The following is a 27,082-nucleotide window of genomic DNA, read 5'->3' on the forward strand; positions in this document are numbered from 1 at the left end:
TCATATCTGCTTTCTTACCTTGTGTTGGGGTCAGTCAAAATGTTGAGCAAACTTTTCATTTTGCTCAAATCCTTCTTCCTATCTGTAAAGACAAAACATAAACCATGGTCTTCAAGAGATTTAAGAATGGGGTAATAAATCAGCATCAAGTGAAACGACTCCAGTACCTTCATTTTTGTCTATTTTGTTAATCATCCTTCGTAGCGGCTCAATATATTTTGACAGCTGCTTCAGTTTGTCCATGTAAAGCTGGTCCTCAGATTGTGAGGCCCCTGCTGGGCTCATCACAGAGCTTGGGTTGCCTGTAATCCAAAAAATGTATCAATCAATCAAATAATTATGGTTGCAACCAAATAAATTTGTCAACTTCGATAAGCACATAATTATTTTTAACAATAAATAGCTACAAAAAAATTTAATTAAGATAAATATTAATAAACACTAAAATCAGTCATTTTAAATGCTTCAACTGAATTAAGGCATCACAAAATTATAATGTGTAGTATTAAAAATTAAGGTTCACTTTGAGATTTGCTAAAAATTACTATTAAGTGTGTTATTAAATTGATCAGTTTTTAAAGATTAACTTTAAGCGAAAAACAGATGAAGGGAATATAAAGTCAAAATGTAAAAAAACTAGTTTGGTACTGTTTTACTGTTATTATATCTACTAATATATAATATTGTGTGTGTGCGAGCATTTATATACACACACACACACACTCAACAGAATTCATGCCAACAATGAATTATAATAGGAAAAAAAATTATTATGAGTATAACAAGAAAACTCTTCTGTACCTGGTGTATTGAGAGGTCCAGGGGAAGGTACCTGGAGGGGGTAACTCTGGGGGGTGCGTGAAGATGCAGGACTCTGGGATGGCTGAGGAGAGGGACTGGGTTGGAAACCTCCTGGAGAAGGGGTCGGACCAGAGCTAGATGGAAAAAAGGTTTAATTAAACATTTGTAGTTACGTCAATAAAAAGTAGAAAAACTACACTATTTCAGTATACCTGACAGAGTTGGGCTGAGAGGAAGGAGGCTGGGGGGACGGTTGAGGCTGGGGGGGAGGTGGCATCGGCTGGGGCGTCTGCACCTGAACTGGGGAGGGTGATGACATCATCGGCTGCCCCTTTGGGGAGAAGGAAAATGAAAACAGGTTCAAAGTAACCACATGAGTGGAGGAAAGCTGGCACTGCACTGGTGAAGCCATTTACCTAGAGATAACAGACATACATGTGGTCAAGATCAGCTTCCTTTGACTGCACAGCACCAGTAGATGGCGCTATATGACCAGTAGACGGTTGCTTCCTATTAGCTTCCTAGCATGTCGCTTTGAGAGAATAATAAACTTCAGTCCACTTACCTGTGCCACACACTTTTCATTAAAATTTTACGCTGCCTAAGTGCTTCTGGGTCATTTCTGACAAAATGTTTCTGATTGTGAATCTACTTGGGGGTGGGAGTGGGGGTAAAGAGAGGGAGATGAGTGTGGATTATGGACAGCCTTCGCTCTAGTGGAAAGCCACAGACGTACTACACACCCACTGGGTTGCAGCGCTGAGACCCAACAGTCAGCCCTGCAGTAAATACCTGTGGCATTTGCTGTCCTCCAATGGCAACGGGGTTTTGAGGAATGGCAGAGTTCGGGGTGGCGCGGGGCAACCGAGGTGGAATTTGCATCCCAGGACGGGGCATCATCTTTGAGGAGGACAGAGGGGACAACAGACATGTCACAAGCAAAACAATAAATGCAGTGCATCAGCGGACATGAGGAAGCACATGCAAGAATGCAAACAGAAACCGATTTGACAAGTCTGCAAGCACAGATGCACATACAGTCACATTCAATTACGCAAAACAAGGCTCTCCAAAAATAAAAAGATGTGACAATGAGCTTCCTCTCATTTCTCTCGAACATGTAAAAGAATATCCTGACTTCAATACAAGTTAAGCTCAATTGACAGCATTTGTGACTGATTGCTACTCCAAAAATTTATTTTTAACTTATAACAGAAGTGAATGGGCCAATCGATTTCAATACTAAAGCTAGACGTAGGATATTAACATAGTGTGAAAAAAGTTGCTTACTTTTCTGGGTGATGTTACACCTAAACGTAACACCTTAAATGGTTGTAAAAGTGACAAGAATAACTTTATAGCTCAAATAACAAATAGGTTTTAAGAGAAGAATTATGTGCTTTCACAGAATTATAGGTTTCACATTTTTGCTTTTAAATACTCCAAAAAAAAGCTTTTGCTGTAAAAGGCTCACGATAAATAGTTGAAATATGTTTTTGTGATGACCAAAATTATGCCAATTGAGCTTAAATTATACTGAACCTGGAATGGTACTTTAACAAACACTGGCTGTCAAGACAAGGCAAGCCACTTGGCCAATGGATTTCATGCCATCTTTTCATGTACCAGAACCATGCAAGGCAAGAAAATATGCAATGGGTACTTATGCATCTCCAACATGCCTTTCAACTGTAAATTAAAGCTATAGTTGAACTTGCCATCTACTAATGGCTTTCAGTGCAGTTAAACGATGTGTGTTTGCTATGCAACTATCAATACATTTAGTAAATAATTTAAAGGCCCAAAGGACAATATTAGAGTATGTTACAATCACTGCATACTATTTACACAGCTTTGTGTAGGCTAACCTAAGAAAGGAATGCATTTCTCATCCGGTGCATGCAGAAAGAGAATGCTTGTGGGTTCAAAATAGCAAGCATGCAGTCAGGCTGTTAGCTGCACATACACACAAAATGCAAATGAGGTTTAAAGCTAACGCTACTAAAAATTAAACCGACTGCTCTGTTGGATTTCACAGCTCTACAATAACAGAGATTTCCATCTCTTGCTTTAGAATAAACTATGGCCATATGGGACAAGGTAAATGAAAGCAACATGAAGCAAAATGTTATCATCTGCCGAATGCTCACAGATGGGAGGGTCACCCTTGAGAAGGAGATCTGACTAAATATATTTGAGAAAGTCAGACAGGACGCTAGTTTAGCTTATATAAGCTAAAATAGGATATGCTTTATAAATAACTTCTATTGACAAGTGCTAACAAAAATAGCATAAATATCCTCCATAATGCATTTGTAGCAAGTGTTGGGCATTTACTAAGTAAGATTAGCTGTAGAACTAACTACCCTTTCAAGCAGTGAAATGTTTTTCAGAATCAGTATCAACCTGTATATTTAAATTTAAAGGGGTCATATGATGTTGCTAAAAAATAACATTATTTTTTGTATTTGGTGTAACGAAATGTGTTTTTGCGGTTTAAAGTTCAAAAAACACTTTATTTTCCACATACAGTACATTATGGTTTCTCCTCTGTGCCCTGCCTTTCTGAAACACCTCGATTTTTACAAAGTTCATCATTCTGAAAAGCGAGGTGTGCACTGATTGGCCAGCGATCCAGTGTGTTGTTATTGGCCGAATACCTCAAGCGCGTGAGGTTTGAATCATCAGTGGCAAATCCTTTACATATGAAAATGTACCTACAGGCTGTGAGTCAGCATTATTTGTCAAAACACAGGCATTGTATGCTACTCTCCCAGGAAACACTCCTCGTTCTTAGAGCTGCCTCATTCTGGATCAATTGAGAATCACAATTTTTTGTTGTCTCAAACAGAAATCACGTTTCTCACACAATTCTGAACTAAACAAAATAATGTGACAAAATATTTTTGCTGCAGTAAATTTAAGTGTTTAATTAATTTGAATGAATTCTTAAACATTTGAATATACAATTTTTTCCGCACTATAAGGCGCACTTAAAAGCCTTTAATTTTCTCAAAAAACGACAGTGCGCCTTATAATCCGGAGCGCCTTATATATGGATCAAGGCGCTTTGTCAAAATATTGACATTCCCTTTAGCACAACTCCATCTAGTGGATGCATAACGCAAACCCAGTCAAACGTTTGACTGCAGTATCTTCTATATGCGCTTTATAATCCGGTGCGCCCTATATATGAAAACAGTTCTAAAATAGGCCATTCATTGAAGGTGCGCCTTATAATCCGGTGTGCCTTATAGTGCGGAAAATACGGTACACTGCCAGTTCAAATGTTTTTGAACAGTACATTTTTTTTTTTTTTTTTTTTTTTTTTTATTATCTTCTGCTCACAAAGCCTACATTTATTTGATCTTTGATCTAACAAACAGCAAAAGTAGTAATATTGTGAAATATTTCTACAATTTAAAATTTCTATTGTAATACATTTTAAAATATAATTTATTCATGTGATCAAAGCTGAATAAATGAATACTTTTTTTTTAGCAAGAATCCTTCAAAAGTAAAAAATGACTATAAAGACATTTATTACATAATATTTCTATTTCACATAAATGCTGTTCGTCTGAACTTTTTATCAAAGAAACCTGATTTTATTACTATTTATTACTACTATTTTTAGCTTAATAAAAATAATAATAATAAATGTTTTTTGAAAAGGGAAATCAGAATATTAGAATGATTTCTGTAGGATCATGTGACACTGAAGACTGGAGTAATGATGCTGAAAATTCACCTTTCATAACAGGAATAAACTACATTTTAAAATACATACATAGAAAGCAGTTATATTGTAAAAATATTTCAAAATGTTAATGTTACTGCAGGCTTGGTGAGCAGAAGAGAAAAAAAAAACATTGCACATCTTATGGTTCAAAAACATTTGACTGGTAGTGTATATATAATATATTTAATACAACAATTTTTAATATTAAAATTATATAAGAAGAAAGTTGTCTGAATCAATGATCAAATGATTCTCTTGAATGAATAATTCAATCATTGACATACATTTTTAATTCACTTGTCTCCATCTAGTGGCGAAACAATTCCATTGACACAAACATTATTTGTAGTGCAGTTACTTTCAAAAGTGGATTTGCTCTATTTTGATCGCTGCCATAGACATCAATCTTTATATCTGAACTATAAACTTTTACCCCATTATTTCTATGATAATATGAATGACTGTAAGACAAAAATAATACTGTGTAGTTTAAAAGATGCTGAAGTTTTTTTCTGAACCAAACATGGTAACTGCTCTCTCTCTCTCTCTCCGTGTCAGCGGCTGTGCGAACACAGATCTGAATGATCCAGTAAGACTTTGTCAAAGGTTTAATAGATTCGGGGAATCATTGTCATTTAGAAATGAGATTGCGTGCGTGTCTGAATCGAGATTGCGATCTTTTAACGATTAATCGTGCAGCTCTACTCGTCCTCCATAAAATGTGTTGCAAACATCTGAATTTTCGTGTTGTAAATACTACTTAACCACTGATTTCTAGTTGTGTCCTCTTTTAGAAGACCAAACAAAGTAGTTTCATTTTCTCAACGAAACACACAGCGTCTCCAAGACATGGCAGCAGCAGCAACAATACTACAGCAAGAATAAAAGCTATGCCTTCTTTCTCTGCGTGAACATATGGGCGGTGTTATGCAAATCTTCCCACACAGTGACTAGACATGAAGGGTAATTTTTAAATGAGGCGTTTTAGGAGGGCATGAATGGGTCTTAAAGGGTTAATTCACCCAAAAATGAAAAGTAGCCCTTAAATTACTCACCCACTCAAGTCATCCTAGGTGTATAGGACTTTCTTCTTTCAGTCGAATCCAGTCAGAGTTACATAAAAAATTGTCTTTGATCTTTCAAGCTGTTCAATGGCACTCAGCGAATGTTGCAGTGCATCAGTCCAAAAGAAGGTAAATAAAAAGTTCCCATCCATAAAAAAAACAAGCCCTGGAGGGTGAACAAAGGCCTCCTCTAGTGGATCGATGGATTTCTGTAAGAAAAATATCCATATTCGAACTGCAATAATCACTTTAACTTGCACTTTTAACTTGCGCCAACAGTTGTACATGGAAGCAGCTCCGGGAGGATGACATATGAGGTTAGGGTTGCAAATGCACTGGTGAGTCTCATGAAAACCAATGTTTGTTAACAGGAGCAAAGGAAGCAAAGTTTCCTTTACTTTAGCAAAAGAAAACCAGCCTCCTCTTGGCTTATATCGAAATACCTTCGACATTCCTCTTTACAAATCCTCGTTTTGTTGTACTGTTTTTATCTCTCCCCTCTGCTTCCACGTTCGTCACTTCTGAGCGGCATATGCACAAAGCTGAGGTCATGCATCATCCGATTATTATGTTTTGAATATGCATATTTTTCTTATTGATTCATATTCAATTCACTACAGGAGGACTCTGTTCAACTCCCGGAGCCGTGTGAGACACTTTTTTTTTTTATGGATGGGCACTTTTTATTTCACTTCTTTTGGACTGAAGCACTGTAACAACCACTGAGTGCCATAAAACAGCATGAAAAACCTAAGATAATATTTAATATAACTCCGACTGGATTCGTCTGAAAGAAGTCAGTCATATACACCAAGGATTAGGGATGTAACGATTAACTGCGAGCCGGTTGAAAATTGATTCAAAATGTGACTATTCAAATTGGTTGAGATGCAAAACAAATCATGATTCAATTAAGGGTAGGAGTTTATATGAATTTATGTCTGAGGGGAAGATAGCGTCTTTAGAAATGTTTAGATGGTATTTTTTCTTTTCATCTTGCCTCTGTATAATGCTATTAAAGTTCATAACTGCAGCGCTACTTTGTTTACAGCGGAAACCAAGGAAACGCTTTAAGCGCACCTGCTAGCAGAGAGTGAATCTGCATCTCATTCAGATATTTTTTACGTATAGTTTTATGAAACTATTAGATTTTTGCTTCAAATTTCGAAATTATACAATCTAATTTATATTAAAAACTGCACGTTGCATGTTTGCAGCATATTTGTTTGGATCATGATTAAAATGCAGTGGTTGCCTCTCATGTTAAATGCAGACGGCAAACAATGCCTTATTTTGTTTATATGAAGAGATTCCTTTTATTTATGTTACTTATTTGATTTGAGGCTTGTTTTAAAATGTAGTTTTGTTATTTACATTTACATTATATTTAAATTTTTGTTATTTAGCAGATGCTTTTATCCAAAGCTACTTACAAATGAGGACAATAGAAGCAATCAAAACCAACAAAAGAGCAATAATATGCAAGTGCTATATTATTATAGTGTTATATTTCATTTTCACAAAGAAACATGCAGCATTTTATCAAAGGAATAATAAAAGGACAAATTTAATTTATGATTTTGTCTTAAATCTCATTTTGTAAAAAAAAAAAAAAAAAAAAAAAAAAGTGAATCGAATCGAGAAATCAAAATCGTGAGTTGAGTGAATCATTACAACCCTACAAAAGATGACTTGAGGGTGAGTAATTTATGGGCAAATTTAAATTTTTGGGTGGACTAACCCTTTAACTTTTATAAAGAATATCTCTTTGTTTTTGAGACTTTGCAACTAGTCTTTGCAACTTTAGGGATCTTATATATTCAAGAACAGCTAAAAAATTTGCAAACACATATACATATATAAATATACATTATATATATATATAGACCAGAGAATGAGGCTCACCGCTGTGGCCCACAATGAAACACAAGTAATCTTGATGTATAATCCTTCTGTTGTTATTAGGACATGTGCATTACACTACGGCACATCACCAGGCAAGGAATAAAGAGTTTTGACATCCAAAAGAAGTTCAACTGTTGATTTTGGTAGCATGCAATCACTCCACCACGCTCAGTCTCTTATCTCAACCCTCACCACGGCTTGCACTGGGCTTACCTGGCCAGGGACTGCAGTGAGCTGGCCTGTCTGCTGGACTTGTTGAACCTGCTGCTGTTGCTGCTGCTGTTGTTGTTGTTGTTGCTGCTGCTGCTGCTGTTGTTGTTGTTGTTGTTGTTGTTGTTGTTGCTGCTGTTGTTGTTGTTGTTGTTGCTGCTGTTGTTGTTGCTGCTGCTGCAATACTCTCGCCTGCTTGTATAAATTCAAGTAAATAGGAAGGTATAAAAAGAAATTGAGACTACAAGGTGAAATGTGCATTTTACCCGACCGCATCAATCAAAATGGGTGTAAATAATAGGTGTAAAAAGTGTTTATTATCCATTTTGCATTATGACTGCATTCTGCTATGGCAACTGAGCTTTACCTGTATTGCCTGCTGGAGTTTCAGATGTTGCTGCTGTTGTTGGCTGAGTGAGCTGATGGGTTGATGCTGTCCGGGAGCCATTTGTGTTAATGACTGGGGCACCATGACTTGCTGCTGCTGTGAGTGAGGGGCCATCTGACCCGCCACTCCCTGAGCCTGTGCCTGACCTTGAGCTTGGACCTGGGCTTGGACTTGAGCCTGAACCTGGGCTTGAAGATGCTGTTGCTGCATTTGGGCCTGGGCCTGGGCCTGGGCCTGAGCCTGAGCCTGAGCCTGAGCCTGAGCCTGAGCTTGAGCTTGAGCTTGAGCCTGGGCCTGAGCTTGAGCCTGTGCATGGACCTGTTGTTGGTGCAGTTGCTGCTGCTGCTGCTGTTGTTGTTGTTGGTGGTGTTGTTGTTGCAGTTGCTGAATTTGTGCTAATTGCTGCTGCTGCTGCATTCTTTGGTGCAACTGGAGTCAAAGCCATTAAAACAATGAATGAATGAATGAATGAATTAACCATTGAATGAATGAATGAATGAATTCACTAAAGGAACTCAGCTTCCACTCATATTAATCCATTTGTTTCACATTCACAAACTCAATTCTACCAAAAGCATAAACTAAACAGGGATTTAGTTTTTTTTTTAGATTTTGTGAGATTTGGGACATTTCTACTATATTAAAGGTGCTGTATATAGGATTGACTCCAAGTGGTAGAACTAGGTATTGCAGTCCAAATTCAAAATATTGGAGAGGGTTTTTTCACCCGGCCCCTCCTCCTTAGACTTGTGGCACATACAGGTTGCAAATTGTGGACACCAACAAGAACGAGCACACTTGACAATGAATGAAATTAAACAAAATATGCTGTTTAACGCCAACTCGCAACCCGGGGTGCTGAAATACAATGGGGTAAACTTGCAGTGGGCAGGTTTCACAAACCAAAGGAGAGACCGACATTCCAGCCTAAAATGCACATTTTCAAAGGAGAGCAACTGGCTGTAGCATTGCTTTTCAAATAAACAAGTATGTTAACTTAGCATGTTTCTTAAATATCTGCAAACATATTATGGAATTTTTATGCTTTAGTAGAGTCAAAAACTTACAGCACCTTTAAAGGTTAAAATAGCAACACCTTCCAAAATCAATAGGCTATATGTTGAACATCCTGTTTTACAGAATATGGAATATACAGAATACGCTAGAGATGTTGTCATTTATTGAAACAAATTAAATAAGACAAGTTAAGCATTATTTAAATATTTATATTTCAACAAGAAACTTAAGTAGAAATATAATTTTATAATTAAAAAGCTGAAGTACTGCCTTGCGTACAATTTAAATGTTTTATAAAAAATAAAAAAAAAGATTACTGGATGGCAGGTGTGCTAAAAAAAAGTGTTTATTGAAGTTATTTTAAAACATCAACATAAAACAGCATACAGTAGATGGTTCATCTGAAAATCGGTTTATCAAAATTAAGATCAGTTAACCAATATTATCAACCCAGCCCTAGTTTTCTCAGATTATTAGACTAGATGTTGAATGTTCTTCTCCCAAAAGAGGGGAAATTATCAGTGATTACGGATTTAATTTTTATTTTTCATCATCATCATCAAAAAAATAAATAAATTGTAACTATGGTTACAGATGACTTGGAACAAGTTGTAAAATGATGACAAATTATTAGAGAATTTTCTGTTTTCAGTAAACAAACCCTTTTACTCATGCAGTATTTAAACGCGCAGTATGGAATTTTTGGCCACCAGGGGTCACTCAATCAAAACAATAACATGAGACGTACTTTGATGACGTTGGGAAAGAGCGTAGGCTCATGGGAGTTGTTGTTCATTGGAACACGCGGTCTGTCGCTCCCCACATTCCTCACTCATTTTAACTGAGGCCGGCGACACACTGGATGCGTGGCGCAAGCGTCTCAGCTGCGTGGCGTGTCAGTTTTTAATTCGGCTCCCATGTTAATAGGTTAGAGCTTGCAGACTGCCTGTGTGAGACGCGTGTCTCAGGCGCGGCTCCAGCCGTGCGGAAAACGTGTGCATGCTAGAAATAGAACCGCCGCCTATTTTTCACGCGACACGTACGCGTGTTGGAAGCGTTTCCAGGCAAAATATAATAGGAAAATATGTTTATATGTAATTTTGTACACAAATACATATTAATTCATGACATTTTGATGTTTGAAAGTCTATAGGTTGACATAAATTCAGATACAAATGTAATTTAAAAAATAAATAAATAATTATCGATTTTCAAATATTGCACCTGTCAAACATAAGCCTATTTTGCCGTCAATACTGTTGACGGTGTCCTTTATCAGTAGGCTTTATATTTATGTTCAACATGAAGTATAGATCTTGTTGTCATGAAGACAAGAGCCTGGTCTGTCGGCGGTCTCCCTCTATGTCACCTACAGCAGCAGCAGCAGCGCGCCGCGCTTCTGGCACGCAGCAGAGACGCCACGCAGCCAGTGTGTCACCGGCCTTAGTATTTTGACAATCACGTATTTTCGAACGGAGAGATATATGAATTATCAGACCCCTATCAAATCAATATTCCATCTAGCTAGTAGTAATATATGTTAAAAAAAACACGGTTGCCTTTCGTTAATAATTATAATTAGGCTACGTTTATACTATGATATCGAACAAGATAGTGAGAACTGCATTTGAAGCTACTTTATCCAGCTAGATATAGAACACATGTAGATTTACATTATACTCTACATGAGAGCTAGTCCGTCTGCGTTTTACACAAGACATCATCGTTTCACAAAATATACGGATAGATATAACGTTAGTTAGCTGAATGGATGCATACCTGTTTATTAGAATGCAAGCATCTCTCTGTAGTTTCAGCTTGTCACGAAGCTCTCTCTATCTTGGAAATGCAACTCCAATATTTACCCGTGTCTCGTTTCTTCTTCGTCCCAAAACCTTCTCGGGTCATTTATTTCACCCGTACGTTTGCGCTTCACAGAACGTGCAGGCAAAGCATAATCATGATCCATAACGAAGTTATTGATTGAGGTATAAATACGAATATAAACAATATAAATATAAAATATAATAGTCTCGACCAAGGCTAGCTACTACTTTTTCTTCTTCGTCTCGTCTTTGCTTCTGTTCACCTTTGTATTTGGCGGTTCCGCAGGAAGTTAGATAAACTAGAGGGGTCAAAGTTTATATGACGCCATAGACGGGCGACAAAGCGGAAATAAAGAAACGTGCCGTGTCTTCTAATTAAACTATAATTTTCTCCGGATTTTAAAGTTCGTGGAAACTGTCGGGATAATGTAAGTACACAACAAAAAAAATATATAACATAGATATAGTGATATCTGCTATTTTTAAAGCAGAAAAATTACATAATGTGCCTTTAAACAATCATCACATTAATCTTTCCATTCTCTGTTACCTGGTTCTGTTGTTGCTGCGGAGTCTGCGCCTGCTGCTGTTGTTGATTTTGATGCTGCATTTGTGGATTCTGATGGTGCTGCCTTATCTGTTGGAATTGCATGGCAGTCTGCATAGTTCCTGGCTGCTGAGGCTGCATGGCTGCCTGTTGCTGAGACTGGAACTGCTGAAACTGAATAGACGGCTGCTGTTGCTGCTGCTGCATCATCGGCATCTGCCCAGCAGCCCCTGCTGAGATTGAGATAGCATCACATGTAATGTATGGGAATTCAAAATAAGATTATTAAACACAGTTTCTCCAATCAGCTGACAGCTACTGAACTTACCAGCCTGTTGGCCTCCTGCTACGCCCTGCATGGCATGTTGACCCATTTGCATTTGCATTTGCCCCATACCACCCATTTGTGCACCAGGGGGCCGTGGTCCAATGCCAATAACTCCAGGACCACCTCCACCCACTCCTGGTATAATTTGCAGGGCATTCATGGGGTCTAAAAATAAACAGAATTTTTTTTTAATTTGGCAGAAAATGAATTCTTAAGGTTTAAAATAGCTCTTTAAATTTACCAGGCCCACCTTGTGACTTTTTATCTGCAATGAAAAACAAACTGATCAATATACAGTACACATTCAAACATCACAGCTAAAAGAAAAAAAAGTTGGCTACTTACGAATGTCTCTAAAATGAATTATCAGTCTCGCAACTAAAGACAAATACTCCTCCTGTTAAAAAAAGGATATTACACTTTTAACAATTGCATACGAACGAATCTGTTCTGTTGAGAGTGGAGCATGCAAATTTAAAAGTAATACTTACTCTGGTCTTTGCCTTGATAAAAACATGGTTTTCCATGTCAGTACTGGACTTTGTGTGAGCAGTTCCTGCTTTTCTCATGGCTTCATCTCTGCAATATAATAAAGCAGAAGTCTGTTATCACAACTGATGCATGACAAACAAGAAATGTTACCTATTGTTTACTGACGATCAATCATTTAAGAAATATCAAGAATATGAGCACTATTAGAAGAGCTGTTTTCCTTTTAGTTATTGCAACAATGAAACATTTAATAGCAAAAAGAGTTTTCAAAACATGAATTCTGAAATGAAGTGTATTGTTATCTTAGAAGTATTACTCTATAGAATAGTCTTACAAGCTTTGAAGTTATTCAAAGAAATTCAATATATTATCAACATATTTAGCTGTATTTATGAATGTAACATGTTGCAATAAAATATTTATAAACTTACAGGTATAGCTCAGCCAAAAATGAAATTTCTTACCCTTAAAATTTACTTTTTCCAACAAACCTGCATGAATTTCTCTCAGCTGAACACAAAAGAAGATATTCTGAAGAATGTTGGCAACCTCACATTTGATAGTAGCCCTCTTACTACCATAATATGAGTTAAATGAATTTCATAAATGGAGCACTATAGAAGTCAATGGCTACAGTCAAATGTTTGGCTACCAACATTCTTAAAAATAATTTTTGTGTTTAGCAGAAAGAAAAATCATACAGGTTTGGAACAAATGGAGGGTGCACGCATATATTTAAGAAAAATATGTTATGTTTATTTATGAAATATATTTCCATCCATCCATCTTCTTCCGCTTATCCGGGGCCGGGTCGCGGGGGCAGCAGTCTAAGCAGAGAACCCCAGGCTTCCCTCTCCCTAGACACTTCCTCCAGCTCTTCTGGGGGGACACCGAGGCGTTCCCAGGCCAGCCGGGAGACATAGTCTCTCCAGTGTGTCCTAGGTCTTCCCCGGGGTCTCCTCCCAGTGGGACGCGCCCGGAACACCTTCCCGGGAAGGCGTCCAGGAGGCATCCGGAACAGATGCCCGAGCCACCTCAGCTGACCCCTCTCGATGTGGAGGAGCAGCGGCTCTACTCTGAGCTCCTCCCGGGTGACTGAGCTTCTCACCCTATCTCTAAGGGATCGCCCAGCCACCCTGCGGAGAAAGCTCATTTCGGCCGCCTGTATCCGTGATCTTGTCCTTTCGGTCATGACCCAAAGCTCATGACCATAGGTGAGAGTAGGAACGTAGATTGACCGGTAAATCGAGAGCTTTGCCTTACAGCTCAGCTCCTTCTTCACCACGACAGACCGGTACATCGACCGCATTAGTGCAGAAGCTGCACCGATCCGTCTGTCAATCTCCCGTTCCATCCTTCCCTCACTCGTGAACAAGACCCCAAGATACTTAAACTCCTCCACTTGAGGCAGGAACTCTCCACCAACCTGAAGTGGGCAAGCCACCCTTTTCCGACTGAGGACCATGGCCTCGGATTTGGAGGTGCTGATTCTCATCCCAGCCGCTTCACACTCGGCTGCAAACCGTCCCAGTGCATGCTGAAGGTCCTGGCTTGATGAGGCCAACACGACAACATCATCCGCAAAGAGCAGAGACGAAATCGTGTTGTCACCAAACCTGACCCCCTCCGGCCCCTGGCTGCGCCTAGAAATTCTGTCCATAAAAATCATGAACAGAACCGGTGACAAAGGGCAGCCCTGCCGGAGTCCAACACGCACCGGGAACATGTCTGACTTACTGCTGGCAATACGAACCAAGCTCCTGCTCCGGTCGTACAGGGACCGGATAGCCCTTAGCAAAGGGTCCCGGACCCCATACTCCCGGAGCACCCTCCACAGGCCGCCGCGAGGGACACAGTCGAATGCCTTCTCCAAATCCACAAAGCACATGTGGACTGGTTGGGCAAACTCCCATGAACCCTCCAGCACCCTATAGAGGGTATAGAGCTGGTCCAGTGTTCCACGGCCTGGACGAAAACCACACTGTTCCTCCTGAATCCGAGGTTCTACTATCGGCCGGAAATATATTTATGGATAATATTAAATATAAGAATATAAATATACATGTATTGTATATACATGTAAATATTTTCTAAATATATACTGTATATGTGTATTTATATATACATAATAAATAAATACAGTATACCTACATACATTATGTAAACAAAAAAATTATTTTAGACGCGATTAATCATTTGACAGCAGTAATTTCTTCAAAGTGATGATAAAACGAGCATTTTGAGGGACTAGGAAGTGAAGTATAGCCATGTATGGTGTCCCATACTCGGAAATTGTGCTCTGCATTTATCCCATCCAAGTACACCCACACAGTAGTGAGTATTAGTGAACACACACCCGGAGCAGGGTAGCCATTTTTGCGGCTGCGGCCGGGGAGCAGTTGGGGGTTCGGTAACTCGCCCAAGGGCACCTCAATCGTGGTACTGATGGTGGAAGACAGCGCTGGTCATTCACTCCCCCTACCCACAATCCCTGCCGGTACCGAGACTCGAACCCGCGACCATTGGGTCACAAGTCCGACTCTCTAACCATTAGGCTACGACCGCTCCGAAACTATTAAAAGAGCTTATTACGAGACTTAAGAAACTTAATAAATTACAAAGACTGATTAAATATCTTAAAGGTTATTTTATTTTTCCCACGACATGTTGAACAGTATTTATATCTGCAGACTATTTCGCTTGTAACGTTACATATTTAGTTATAATATTTAATGAGGCTAACTTTATATTAGCTAGCCGCACAGCTAAACATGCTCCAAACAACCTCCAAGAATGTCATCCCATTAAAGGAACATAATACCGTGATCAGATTGATAACATTTATAAATACATATACAGTCTATTAATTAAGTTTTTGACTGTGTTTAACAGATGTGCTGGTACCATGTCCGAGCATCAGTTAGTTAGCAGCTAACTAGCTAGGTTTCCAGAATGCGCTACTATAAATCATACACAAAAATATATCTGTATACTCACATTTGGGCCACTACTTTCTGTCGAAAGGCTGGGCTCCTCCAATCACTATCAGTACCGGTGACCTCCATAACTGATAATGCCGTACAACGTTGAACAAACTGTTTCCAGTTTGTGTTAGCGATGTTCGAATCGTGAATGTATCACCTTACTGAGTCGGATCTTTTTAATGAATCGGTTGAAGCCGCTCACACATTCGCTCAAGAATCGTACTGTAACTGAACGATCCGTCTAACTGATTTGGTCTGAGCGATTCTCGAGTCTATTCACGAATAGCAGAGAGTGAGAGAGAGAGAGAGAGAGAGAGAGAGAGAGAGAGAGAGAGAGAGAGAGAGAGAGAGAGAGAGAGAGAGATGATTTTATTTAATTTTAATTTAAAAATTTTGCTTAAAGGGTTAGTTCACCCAATAATCAAAATTATGTCATTTATAACCCTCATGTCGTTCCAAACCCGTGAGACCTCCGTTCATCTTCGGAACACAGTTTAAGATATTTTAGATTTAGTCAAAGAGCTCTCAGTACCTCCATTGAAACTGTGTGCACGGTATACTGTCCGTGTCCAGAAAGGTAAGAAAAACATCATCAAATGTGACATCAGATGGTCAGTTAGAATTTTTTTAAGCATCGAAAATGCATGTTGGTCCAAAAATAGCAAAAACTACTACTTTATTCAGCATTGTCTTCTCTTCCGGGTCTGTTGTGAGATTTCAAAACACTGAAGTGTAGTGATATCCAGTTCGCGAACGAAATCATTCGATGTAACCGGATCTTCTTCAACCAGTTCACCGAATTGAACTGAATCATTTGAAACAGTTCATATAAGCATTAATCCACAAATGACTTAAGCTGTTACCTTTTTTAATGTGGCTGACACTCCCTCTGAGTTAAAACAAGCCAATATCCCGGAGTAATTCATTTACTCAGTACACTGACTGAACTGCTGTGAAGAGAGAACTGAAGATGAACACCAAGCCGAGCCAGATAACGAACAAAAGATTGACTCGTTCTCGAGTCAAGAACCGGTTGCATCGGTTTTCGGATCACCTGTAGTTCTTTCAGACAGTTTGATTCAATAAACCGGTAGAAGAAAAAGGTTCCCGGTTCTTTTGCGCTTGACGTAATGACGTAATTTGCGATGATTGCCCTTGATTCAAGCCTTCGGTTTACCCGCGCTCATAACACTATCACAGAATCAGTTCAGAATCAATCACCAAAAAAAAAGTTTGGTTCAGACGCTATGTTTGTCAGTCTGCTTCACCCTGAATCACACATGCGCAGTATCATCAGCTCCTCAGTTCTCGAATCGGACGCGTCCGACAGAAACGGGTCTTGACTCGAGAACGAGTCAATCTTTTGTTCGTTATCTGGCTCGGCACGGTGTTCATCTTCAGTTCTCTCTTCACAGCAGTTCAGTCAGTGTACTGTTTGAGTAAATGAATTACTCCTTTCTGGACATGAACAGTAGACCGTACACACAGTTTCAATGGAGGGACTGAGCTCTTGGACTAAATCTAAAATATCTTAAACTGTGTTCCGAAGATGAATGGAGGACTCACGGGTTTGGAACGACATGAGGGTGAGTTATTAATGACATAATTTTGATTATTGGGTGAACTAACCCTTTATTAATTATTTATCAGTTTTATTAAATACACATATAACCCTTTGTAAAAACTGTATTTTATTAAATGCTTTTTATGTAGAGATACAAATGAATAGCATTTTTTTTATGTAAATACAAATGCTGAAGGTTGAAAAAACTTTATCTGAGCTGTCTGCAACAAAGTGAACTAATACACAATAAATGTGTAGTTCTGTTAACATTAAAATAAATTCTCAAGAGCAAGTATATTGTTTGCACATGTTTATTTACATTAAAGGCAAAATAACTGAAATAATACGAGCACAAGTATAGATCTGGAGCTGCTTTAAGTCTGTCTAAATATCATTTGGTACTTGCAATGTCTTCTGGTCCATATTCTTTCCTAAGGAAGGTGTGCTAGACACTAATTTACTAATATATTTTGCTATTGTATTGTGGAGTGACACTTTCATAAACTTTTCTATACTCCTCTGATTATTAAATAAACGTGCAAACAATATGCCCGCTCTTGTGAATTTATTTTGACGTTACATTGTGGTCGCTGTCGCTTTAATACCGCCTGGTTTATACATGTTGCTGCTGATTGGGCTGACATTTTTGACACACCCACCAAACAAGAGAAAACGTATTTCAAACCCCGTTGAACATCGTTGCATACCGTTTCCAGGAAACGAGATGTTGTTCAAACCGGAAACCGTAGCAAAATGTTGTGCACCGGTTTTAGCTTGAACTTGCCCCTGGTTTACGAGTGACGTGATTGCCATGGAACGGTTCTTTGAAATTAATTGTTCGAAAGAACCGATTCGCAGAAATGGGCCTGGCTTCCAATAAACAAGTAGGCAACACCTACGACTACTGATGAAATGAGAGAGCTGCTGCAGATATTCTCAAGGTCCGTTCTATATTTCTTTAGATAGATAGATAGATAGATAGATAGATAGATAGATAGATAGATAGATAGATAGATAGATAGATTTTTTTTCAAGTAATGTGTGTATTAGTACAGTGTCCTCAATCAATGTCAATAATTAGATTCACTTCAATGCCTATGTACAGTTGTATGTGACTAATAAAACTTTAAATGACTAACTTAATTTTAGTAAAAATTTTAATAATTTTGTTGTGTTTTTGTTATTTATATTTTGTTATTTTTCAATATTTTAAAATCATATTTTTTTGTCAGTATTTATTTTAGGAAGTTATCTTTTATTAAGAAAACTAAAAGAAAACAAGAAATGTTAAATGCTAATTAAATAAGTTTAAATGTTTACATGTTATATTTCTTTACATTTCACATATTTCAAGTTAAAAAAAAGTGTATTTTTAAGCCGTTTTTTTTTTTGTTAACTATAACTCTGACATGAACTTAACTTTAGTTAATCATTGAATAACTGACTTTTATTTTCATATGTGTGTTAGCTCTGGGGTGTGGTTATTAAGCAGACAAGCCATGGGTAACGTGAAAAAAAAAAACTTCCTTCCGCATTTTTCACACATTGGTTGAATGTTGGCTTCTTGCCCAGAGATCACTGTATTTGAATTTACTGTAGTATTATATTAATATTTTTTTTTTCATTTGGTGGCCATGATCAGTACTGAATGTTGATGGCAGGCAATTGACCATTCAAGTCCTTGCTGACCCCTTGTTGCATCAGGGCCCTGTAACTTTGGTTGACTGTTGTACTTTGAGACTTACAGTTGTATGACAAATACACTACATTCTGATCATATTCTAGACAAACCGCTGCAACTTTAAGTGAGCAGAAGTTGCCATGGAGACTGATGAGTCAGTATATGATATCAGTATATGATATAATAACTAAAAAAAATTATTATATAAATATTTTATTGACTTTTGTTTTTGCCTAAACAATGAGCACATCTTTGAAAAGGATGTGATGTAATAAAGCAGTGTAACAGTAATGATTCAGTATCCTCTGGTTTTGAAAGGAATTTGAAGATGCATTGAGGGTGTATGTAATATTCTGAAATTTGTGTTAATTCATTCAAAAGCTATACAGTTTTTAAAGGGCCTTAACCAGTAGGTTCACTAGTTATAAGGCATTTTTGGTTTTGTTTGATCTTATACATTTCTGGCAAGCAACAACTTTGTGACTAGCCATCTCTGACCTTTTGTACAATTGGCGTGTGTGTCTGTGTGAGTGTGTGTGTATGTGTGTGTCTACTTGAGCAAAGACTCATGTGTCCATTCAGATTAATTCCCACTTTGCAGGAGTGTTAGAAGGTTTCTCTTTTGATAATGTCAGACGAATTTGTTGCACCATTGATCCAAGCAAAGATCTGAGAACTGTAGATGCAAGACATTGTGAAATTATTCTGAATCTATTAACATTCAAGACTCGAGGTGATGTTCCCAGGCTATGCGCAAGTTGGAGTTTCATCTGGCATTGTAAAGAGCTTTTCTTTATTTAAAGGAAGAAAATGAAATAATCCTTGTATCTTGTAAAATTATTTCAGTATAATTGCTGTTTCTTTTTTTGTATTTAGTAGGGCTGTCAAATGATTAATCATGATTAATCGCATACAGAATAAAAAAAATTGTTTACAATATATGTGTGTGTGTGCTGTGTATATTTATTATGTATATATAAATAAACACACACGCATGTATATATTTTGAAAATATTTACATGCGTTTACATGCATATATTTTTGCATATACATTACATATATACATTTGTAATATACATTTACACAGTACACACACATATGAAAACATAAACTTTTATTTTACATGCGATTAATTGTTTGACAGCACTAGTATTTAGGATGACAAAGGAAGTGTTTTCTAGAAACTTAGGAAACGCAACATAATTTGTTCATATCCACAGGTGTAATGCTTCTGAATAATGGCCTGTTCACACTATAATAATGATAGCTATACTTTTATAAAAACAAAAATTAAAGCCTTTTTTTTTACTCATTAAAATTGTATTTGAACCTTTTTTAAATTAAGTAACCTACAGTTAAACATAGAAACGTTTTTGGCTATTCGCTACTTAAAATCTTCACACAATATCCATACTTTTATTAAAGTAGGCTTATTTTTACACCTCAATTGCCATGTCAACATCAGGTCTCCAAATGAAATGTGGGCCATCCAAATTTCGACGACAACTATAACTTTAGCAACTAATATTACAACTTTCACATTATTATACACACCAGCTATACAATCTCCTACTCAGTCAGTGCCTTATATTCCTAATTATGCGCGGTTCAGAGCTTTTGAAATGCCGCGTCTCTGCAAGCCACTCATTTTATTCTTCCTTTTAAGTAACAGCAGCTCTAGGCGCTCGTGATGGGTGATCAGACAGACCGGGAGCGCGCGCAGAACCGCCCTCCAGACGCCATTTCTCGGAAGGTGTGGGGGAGCTGAAGCAGCTTTTACACCAATCCTGGGAAGGAACAGAAAACACAACAAACAGATTTTTTTGTTTTGTTTTAATCATCTTGGTCGTCTTGTCGCGTGGCAGCATCGATCCTCATACAGGGAAGCGCCGCGCAAGGAGGGAAACTTTCTGTTGTGAGATTATTTCAGAAATTCGTTGTGTGTGAAGACGTGTTGCGGGCCGCCATTTTTGTTACAGCCTTCGAAGTCTGTTGGGAGTATAAATAAGAGACAGAACTCTTTCGTACTTTGGTGTATTAACGAAGAAGGACTCGTTGTTGGACCCGACCGCCATATGTCGTCTTGAGTCGTCATGCAGAGCGATTTATTAATATATTGTGGCGTTATTTTCCTCATCCTGAACGGACGGTGAGTGAAAACGGCTAACGCTAGCTGGCTAACGCATTATATTGTCTCATAAGCTGCAGCTGCTTTCACGGAAGAGAGAGCGTAAAGGGGAACTTTAATTCTAAACGTATTTTTTGGGTTCTTTGCGAACTTTTGGGGTTGTTTAAACCTGTTCTTAGTCCGTCGTGATTCTTCTGTTGGTGGAAATTTAGCGATGCATCAAAGTTGGTTGACGCCAGTCGCAGCCTGTCTGGTCAAACGTCAGGTTGCGGTTCAGTAGGACCGTCGGATCAAAAAGTGTTGGGCCGCTCGCAAGAATAAGCGTTTGTTGTTTTAATTATTGCTTATTTCTGTTTCCTTTTTCGAATAAGTCAACTACAGTTGTATTTTGAGCAAACATGTCGTCGGCACGGTTTGACTCCACGGACCGAGCCAGCTGGTATTTCGGGCCGGTTTCGAGACAGGAGGCGCAGAATAGGCTACAGGGACAGAGACACGGGATGTTTTTGGTGCGAGATTCGTCCACCTGTCCTGGTGATTATGTACTGTCAGTGTCCGAGAACTCCAAAGTTTCTCACTATATCATCAACTCTTTACCAAACAAGAGATTCAAGATAGGCGACCAAGAGTTTGATAATCTACCTGGCCTTTTGGAGTTCTATAAAATACATTATCTGGATACGACCACCCTGATAGAGCCAGCACCAAGGTAAGAGCTACATTTCGTTTTGACACCATCCACCCCTTTTCTCACTCATGTACATTTCCCTCCTTTTATTTGCTATGGCAAGCCGTTTAAACATTCATTCATTAAAACGAACTAGGATCTCTTTTATATTACCAGTTCTCGTTTTTATTTGAATTTAATAGATTAGCGTCTCTCAATTTCACAAGTGACTGTGAGACAATTGTACTGATTAATAATAGCACTGATGCTAGCTGAAACTAGTCACTGTGTCAATTGTGACAAGTAGGTCGGTAGCACTTTATTTTACAGTCCTGTTCCTCATGTACATACTATGTACTTATTATAGTAATTACAATAACTATGTACTAACCCTGAACCTAAACCTACCCCTACCCCATGTAGTTACCTTGTATTAGCAGAACTTTCTTAGATAAATACACTAAGTACACTATAAATACATGAAAGTACACGTACTGTAAAATAAAGTGCAACCAGTAGGTCTTAGGTGCTGGAACATTGTTTTAGTTACTAGTAACAGTTACTTTGTACTAGTGTATTAATACAACTGCTAACAAGTTTTGATTAAACAATCAGAATGTCCACTTTTTAAATGATTAAATATGACAAGTAAAAAGTTGTTGTAACTAGTGAGGTAAAAAAATATTACTAGTTACAATTGGAAAAAGCTGCTAGTATCTTGTAAGTATGGTATCTTATGAATTAGTACTAGTAAAACTGAAATAGCAGCAATTTGTAACTAACAAAGAGCGGTTAGTTTAGCTTCAAAGAAACTGCAGATTCAGTGTTACAATTAAGAAAAGGTCCATAAATGGCAATAATATACGTTTATGTTGACAAAAGTCATGTGGTTAGTTAAAGCCATGTATTTAGTTTAACAGACAAAATGCATAACTATTACATCTTGTGATCTTATTTATTATAGTATGAATATAATATTTGGCAGTTTTGTATGGCCAACCAAAATTGGCATCATTTAGAAATCTTCGCCAGCTAATACGCTTACTGTAAATTGGGAAAGGTAATGATCACTACTGCCTTACGTACTCGTTATTATTAAATCCTATAGGTGTTACTTGTTTTAATAAGTAACTGTTAAAACAGCTTCTTATAGCTTTTATCCTCATTATGGGCAAGCTGAAAGTGGTCATTTGAACATAACTGTAATTCCCCTGAATTTCCTTCCTGTTTGTTTTAAAATGTTCTCATTGAGCGTTGCATTAAAAAGAAATTCAGTCATTCCTATTTAAGATACCAGGAAGTTAACTGTACATGTGAAAGTGCACATTCAGAAGTGGATTGGATATTACAAAAGACTAACTGCCTAACAAGAAGTGGAGTTAAGCATTTCCCCTTTGATGTGCTGTTAAAAATCCTCTTCTTGTTTTTGATTATTCAATTCTAAAAATACTTTCATCGTTGTATTACAGGTACCCCAGTACCCCTCTGCCCAGTGTTCCTATTCAGCCATCTGGGGGATTCGGAGATGAGAACCAGGAGTATGTGCGGACTCTTTATGACTTCACTGGTAGCGATGCTGAAGACCTTCCTTTCAAGAAGGGTGAAATCCTAATTATTCTAGAGAGGCCGGAGGAGCAGTGGTGGAGTGCCAAGAACAAAGAAGGCCGAGTAGGCATGATTCCTGTTCCCTACGTGGAAAAGCTAGTGAGGCCTTCACCTCATTCTGGTCAGCCTGGCCATGGTTCACGCAATTCCAATAGCTATGGCATCCCTGAGCCAGCACACGCCTATGCTCAGCCTCAGACTCCATCACCCATTACACCTGGCGCTGTCATCAACCCACTGCCTTCTGTGCAGAATGGGCCAGTAATGGCGAAGGCGATCCAGAAACGAGTGCCATGTGCATATGATAAGACCGCTTTAGCCCTAGAGGTAGGTAACTAACGTATGGATTTCCATAAATCAAAATTTGCTTTTTCGCCTGAGGTGAATCTGCAAGTTTCTATTGTTTTATTGATGAGGGATAATAATTATGCCCACTAAAACCTATACCATAATTTATTTTCTTCAGTTTACTAATTACAGTAGGTAATTCAGTAAGTATGGATTTTTGCTGGCTAATCGATTGGTTGATTTATAGCAATACAAGATGCAGGACTGGCTGTTATAGACACGTAATGAAGCTATTCCTCTATGCTTTTTAACTGGTGCAGTGATTACACATTTAAAGGGATTTTACCTATCATTACTTTTGGTCAGATGGTCCTGATAACATGGAAATGTGAAATGACCAATATTTTCTCTTGATGACACATTTGTCAGCTCAGTTCTATGTTTTTGAGGGACTTTCCTTAGACAGAGCTATTGACATGTTAGTGAAAAATAAAGCTTAATATCCAAAGTGTTTCTTCCTGTCTTTCTTCACCGTCTTTGAATAGGTTTTTAATGCATTAATCCATTCTCATTTATTTTTATTTTTTATAGTTTGCAGTTTGCGTGGGCCGCACATCTGTAAGAACTGTAGCACAGAGGCTCAGTTACTGTTCATTTTTGAGTGGGGAAGGCTTTATTTTTTTGTCTTAACCAGTGTAGAATTTATTGATGGTTTGTTCAGTCTCTAGAATGAAATTCCATACTTAGTCATCATACCTGGCAAGTTCCAGCACTCCTCTATCGTTTCTACATGCAAGGCCTTGTTCATTTGTAGAAAACATTGCTTAAGCTATGTCTTAGTCAGCCTGAGAATGTGCCAGTTGATTCAGGATGGTGCAGGAAAGAGGTGGAAAAACTCATGGATATGTATTTACATTGTCATTTGCCCCCAATTTTTTGTGTTATGTTTTTTTTTTTTTTTTTACACAATTTTTCCATCTGTATGCTGTATTTTACATATAAGTGCAGCTTGTATATGGAAGCAAGGATTATGACAGTTTGCCTAAAGCAAAAGGGTCTGTTTAGAACCAGCTATTTGAAACATTTTGAGTGAATGAAGCATAATGGTTAATATGCAGAGTCCTGTAAAATTGGTGTCAAAAGGACAATTTTATAATGGCTTTGAATGTTTAACATGATTCAATAATGATTTTTCATAAGGGATATTTTCATCAGTGTTTTAATAGGTGTAAATGGAAACTCTTTTGTTCCTTAGAAATGATTTCTGCTGGGTAGGACATCATCTTTTCCCCAGGCTTTCCCTTGATTTTATAGATTAGGATTTTATGAAATTTCACAGTTCTTTTTTAAGAAGCCAATAGAGTTTTTCTGTCATACTAATTTTTTTCTCTAAATGCTTTAACAGATCGTTGTTTATATATATATAATTTTCATCCTGTTTTTTTCCTCACAGGTGGGTGACATTGTGAAAGTGACTAGGATGAACATCAACGGTCAGTGGGAAGGGGAGGTAAATGGCCGGAGAGGCTTGTTCCCTTTCACCCATGTGAAAATATTGGACCCCCAAAACCCAGATGAGATCGAATGATCTGGCCCATGCGCTGTCAGCACCCCGTCAGCTCGCCGGCTGCCCCATCGAGTCACCACCGGTATTACGCTTGCCTGCCTTGGGGCTCAGCTGTGGTGCATTTCTCAAGCAAACCATTTGCGTGGCTTTTGACTGTTTACAGCTCCGAAATCAAACGGTTCTTAACCCCCCCCTCACCTGGTTACAGGAGAATCAGTATTTTTTTTTTCTGCCCTTAATATTCTATTATTTCCACACATCGACATCTGTACCTGTGACAAGGTGAAATGAGTCCTCAAAAGTGACCTAAGCCTTTTTGCAACTCTCATGCAGTTTTCTGTCATTAACTTTAACTGTTGCTAGCTTAAAATATGTTAAGAAAATGAAATTATACCCTCTGGTTTAATTGCCAACTGTTCACTTAAAATTGAACTGTTATTTTGTCTTTTGTTACATTTTGTTACACAGAATCCTAGTGATACTGACCTTTGGTAACAGCCATGACTTGAAGATAAAGGTAGTGTATTGCAGAGGCAGGTTCTTAGTAGCAACAACTGCACCACTCCTGATTGACCTTAGAAACAGACTCACCATTTAAAGTAATTTTTCCTCAAATAGTATGTGGGACTAGTCTACTGTAGCCTTTTTTATTTGTGCCATAATAATTTATCTGTAAATTGCATTAGTAGTGTAGCTAGATGGTTGTGGCTAGACTCTAGGGGGAACTTTTGAATGGTGAAGGGCTTGTCTGTGGATCTTTTTGCATCTGATTGTGATGCCTTCGATGCGAGATTGGGTCTGGGGAGAGTTAAAACGCACCTCATCTTTTCCATTGGACAAGCTGGAAATGTTACCTGTGCAATCATGAGCTCATCTCTAGTGGACTGAATTTAAGTGTCTGATTCTCATTCAGTTAAGGTCTGGATCTTGCACCATTTCTTGATTGTTACTGTACATCACAAGGTTTCTGCTTTAACTTTTGACGGTTTCTGCCCAATTTTGACTCCGTAACCTGACATAAAAATAAAAAAAACGGTATTCAGTTTTTATTAGCCAGGTGTTGAATCAAGCATTTACTGTGTGTTGAAATAAACTGGCATTTTCTAAAAAGGGATTTAAAAAGCCTGCTGGTGGCCTCTGTGCATGACCTTCTGGCCAAGAGGGTTTTCCCTCTTAGGTTAAATGCTGCTTCTTGTCATGTCTTTTATTTCTGTCTGTTGATTTTCTTTGTTTTTCCTTTTTGAAATGAATTCACCTTTGTCCGGTTTACATCCTTAGCATCAATTTAGGCTAATAGACCAACCCATATCTTATAGCAGAGCTCAAATAATTTAAGTTCAAATACTTAAGTTTTCCTTTTTTCTAAGGCTTTAACAGTATTACTGTTTATTGTTTCACATTACAGAATATCAATGTGGTCTCATTTGTTTAATGAAAAATTGTGCCTTTTATTTTCTTACATTTACATGTTAATAATATTTCCCATGGTTAACACCCATGCTGGTCTCACCCATTATGTACAGAACGAGTAAATAAAATTTATGTCGTCTACTCTGTTAGTGTATGAACAACTTTTTGTTTATTGGCTTGCCATGGAAAGCCTGAAATATTAGGGGAATTGTGATTTTCAAAAATTGAAATATCATAGAATTTAATACAATTATAAAACGTTTTGGACATTTACATAGTGAATACTATTTTTTTCTAGTTATAATCTGTTATTGTTTACATCCTAATTTTAAGATTAAGATTGGTACCAGACATACAAATGAATATCTGTCCAAGCAGTTCCTAATACATTGAATCCTAAAAAAAATAGCAAACACAAATGGCTGCTCATGAAAAGGCCTTTTAAAAGAAGTAGTAGAGATAGCTCATCGAACAATGAAAAATCTATCATCATTTACACACCCTCAAGTTGTTTCAAATCTTTGATTTCTCTCAGCTGTTCAACACGAGAGATAAACTTTGAAAAATGTTGGTAAACAAACAGTGGAAGTTGGTGGCTACCATCTATTTTCCAACATACTTCAGCATAAAAAAAAACTCATACAGGTTTGGAACAACTTGAGGGTGAGTAAATGGTGGCAGAATTTTCATTCTTGGGTAAACAATCTCTTAATGGGAACCTCATAAACAGAAGTTCAAATATCTTTCTGGAGACTTCTGAGTCCTAAAGTGGGTCGTTTCAAAGCTTCTGTTTCTACAGACAATTTCTACACCCAATTGGTGACGTACCAGCCTGTTTAGTATCTGGAACAAGAGGTTGGTTGTTTCA

At 37.8% G+C, this 27,082-nt stretch overlaps 2 protein-coding genes across 5 annotated transcripts in view; one reads left to right on the forward strand and one right to left on the reverse strand.

The window, feature by feature from the left end:
* LOC132130567 (mediator of RNA polymerase II transcription subunit 15-like) overlaps positions 1-15,477 on the reverse strand; it is a 17,118-nt gene extending 1,641 nt beyond the window's left edge. Inside the window, exons 1-13 of one of the 4 annotated variants that reach the window (XM_059542312.1) lie at positions 15,318-15,476; positions 12,320-12,407; positions 12,174-12,225; positions 12,079-12,093; positions 11,829-11,993; positions 11,504-11,733; positions 8,090-8,539; positions 7,726-7,896; positions 1,594-1,701; positions 1,014-1,132; positions 802-935; positions 168-302; positions 19-82 (exon numbers count right to left, since the gene is read on the reverse strand). In XM_059542312.1, the coding sequence (XP_059398295.1) occupies positions 19-82; positions 168-302; positions 802-935; positions 1,014-1,132; positions 1,594-1,701; positions 7,726-7,896; positions 8,090-8,539; positions 11,504-11,733; positions 11,829-11,993; positions 12,079-12,093; positions 12,174-12,225; positions 12,320-12,407; positions 15,318-15,385 (1,799 nt within the window). In that variant the 5' untranslated portion in view covers positions 15,386-15,476. Of the gene's footprint in view, positions 1-18; positions 83-167; positions 303-801; positions 936-1,013; positions 1,133-1,593; positions 1,702-7,725; positions 7,918-8,089; positions 8,540-11,503; positions 11,734-11,828; positions 11,994-12,078; positions 12,094-12,173; positions 12,226-12,319; positions 12,408-15,317 lie in introns of all 4 variants that reach the window. The other 3 variants (XM_059542310.1, XM_059542311.1, XM_059542313.1) reach the window with 3 other exon arrangements.
* A 4,766-nt stretch (positions 15,478-20,243) lies between these two features.
* On the forward strand, positions 20,244-26,360 carry LOC132130909 (crk-like protein). Its single transcript, XM_059542775.1, has 3 exons — positions 20,244-21,386; positions 22,814-23,276; positions 24,691-26,360. The coding sequence occupies exons 1-3, from the start codon at positions 21,076-21,078 to the stop codon at positions 24,823-24,825; spliced, it is 909 nt and encodes a 302-aa protein (XP_059398758.1). The 5' UTR covers positions 20,244-21,075; the 3' UTR covers positions 24,826-26,360.
* Positions 26,361-27,082: the final 722 nt, after the last annotated feature.

This window comes from Carassius carassius, chromosome 47 (assembly GCF_963082965.1).
Source record: "Carassius carassius chromosome 47, fCarCar2.1, whole genome shotgun sequence".
In the NCBI taxonomy this organism is placed as follows: Eukaryota; Metazoa; Chordata; class Actinopteri; order Cypriniformes; family Cyprinidae; genus Carassius; species Carassius carassius.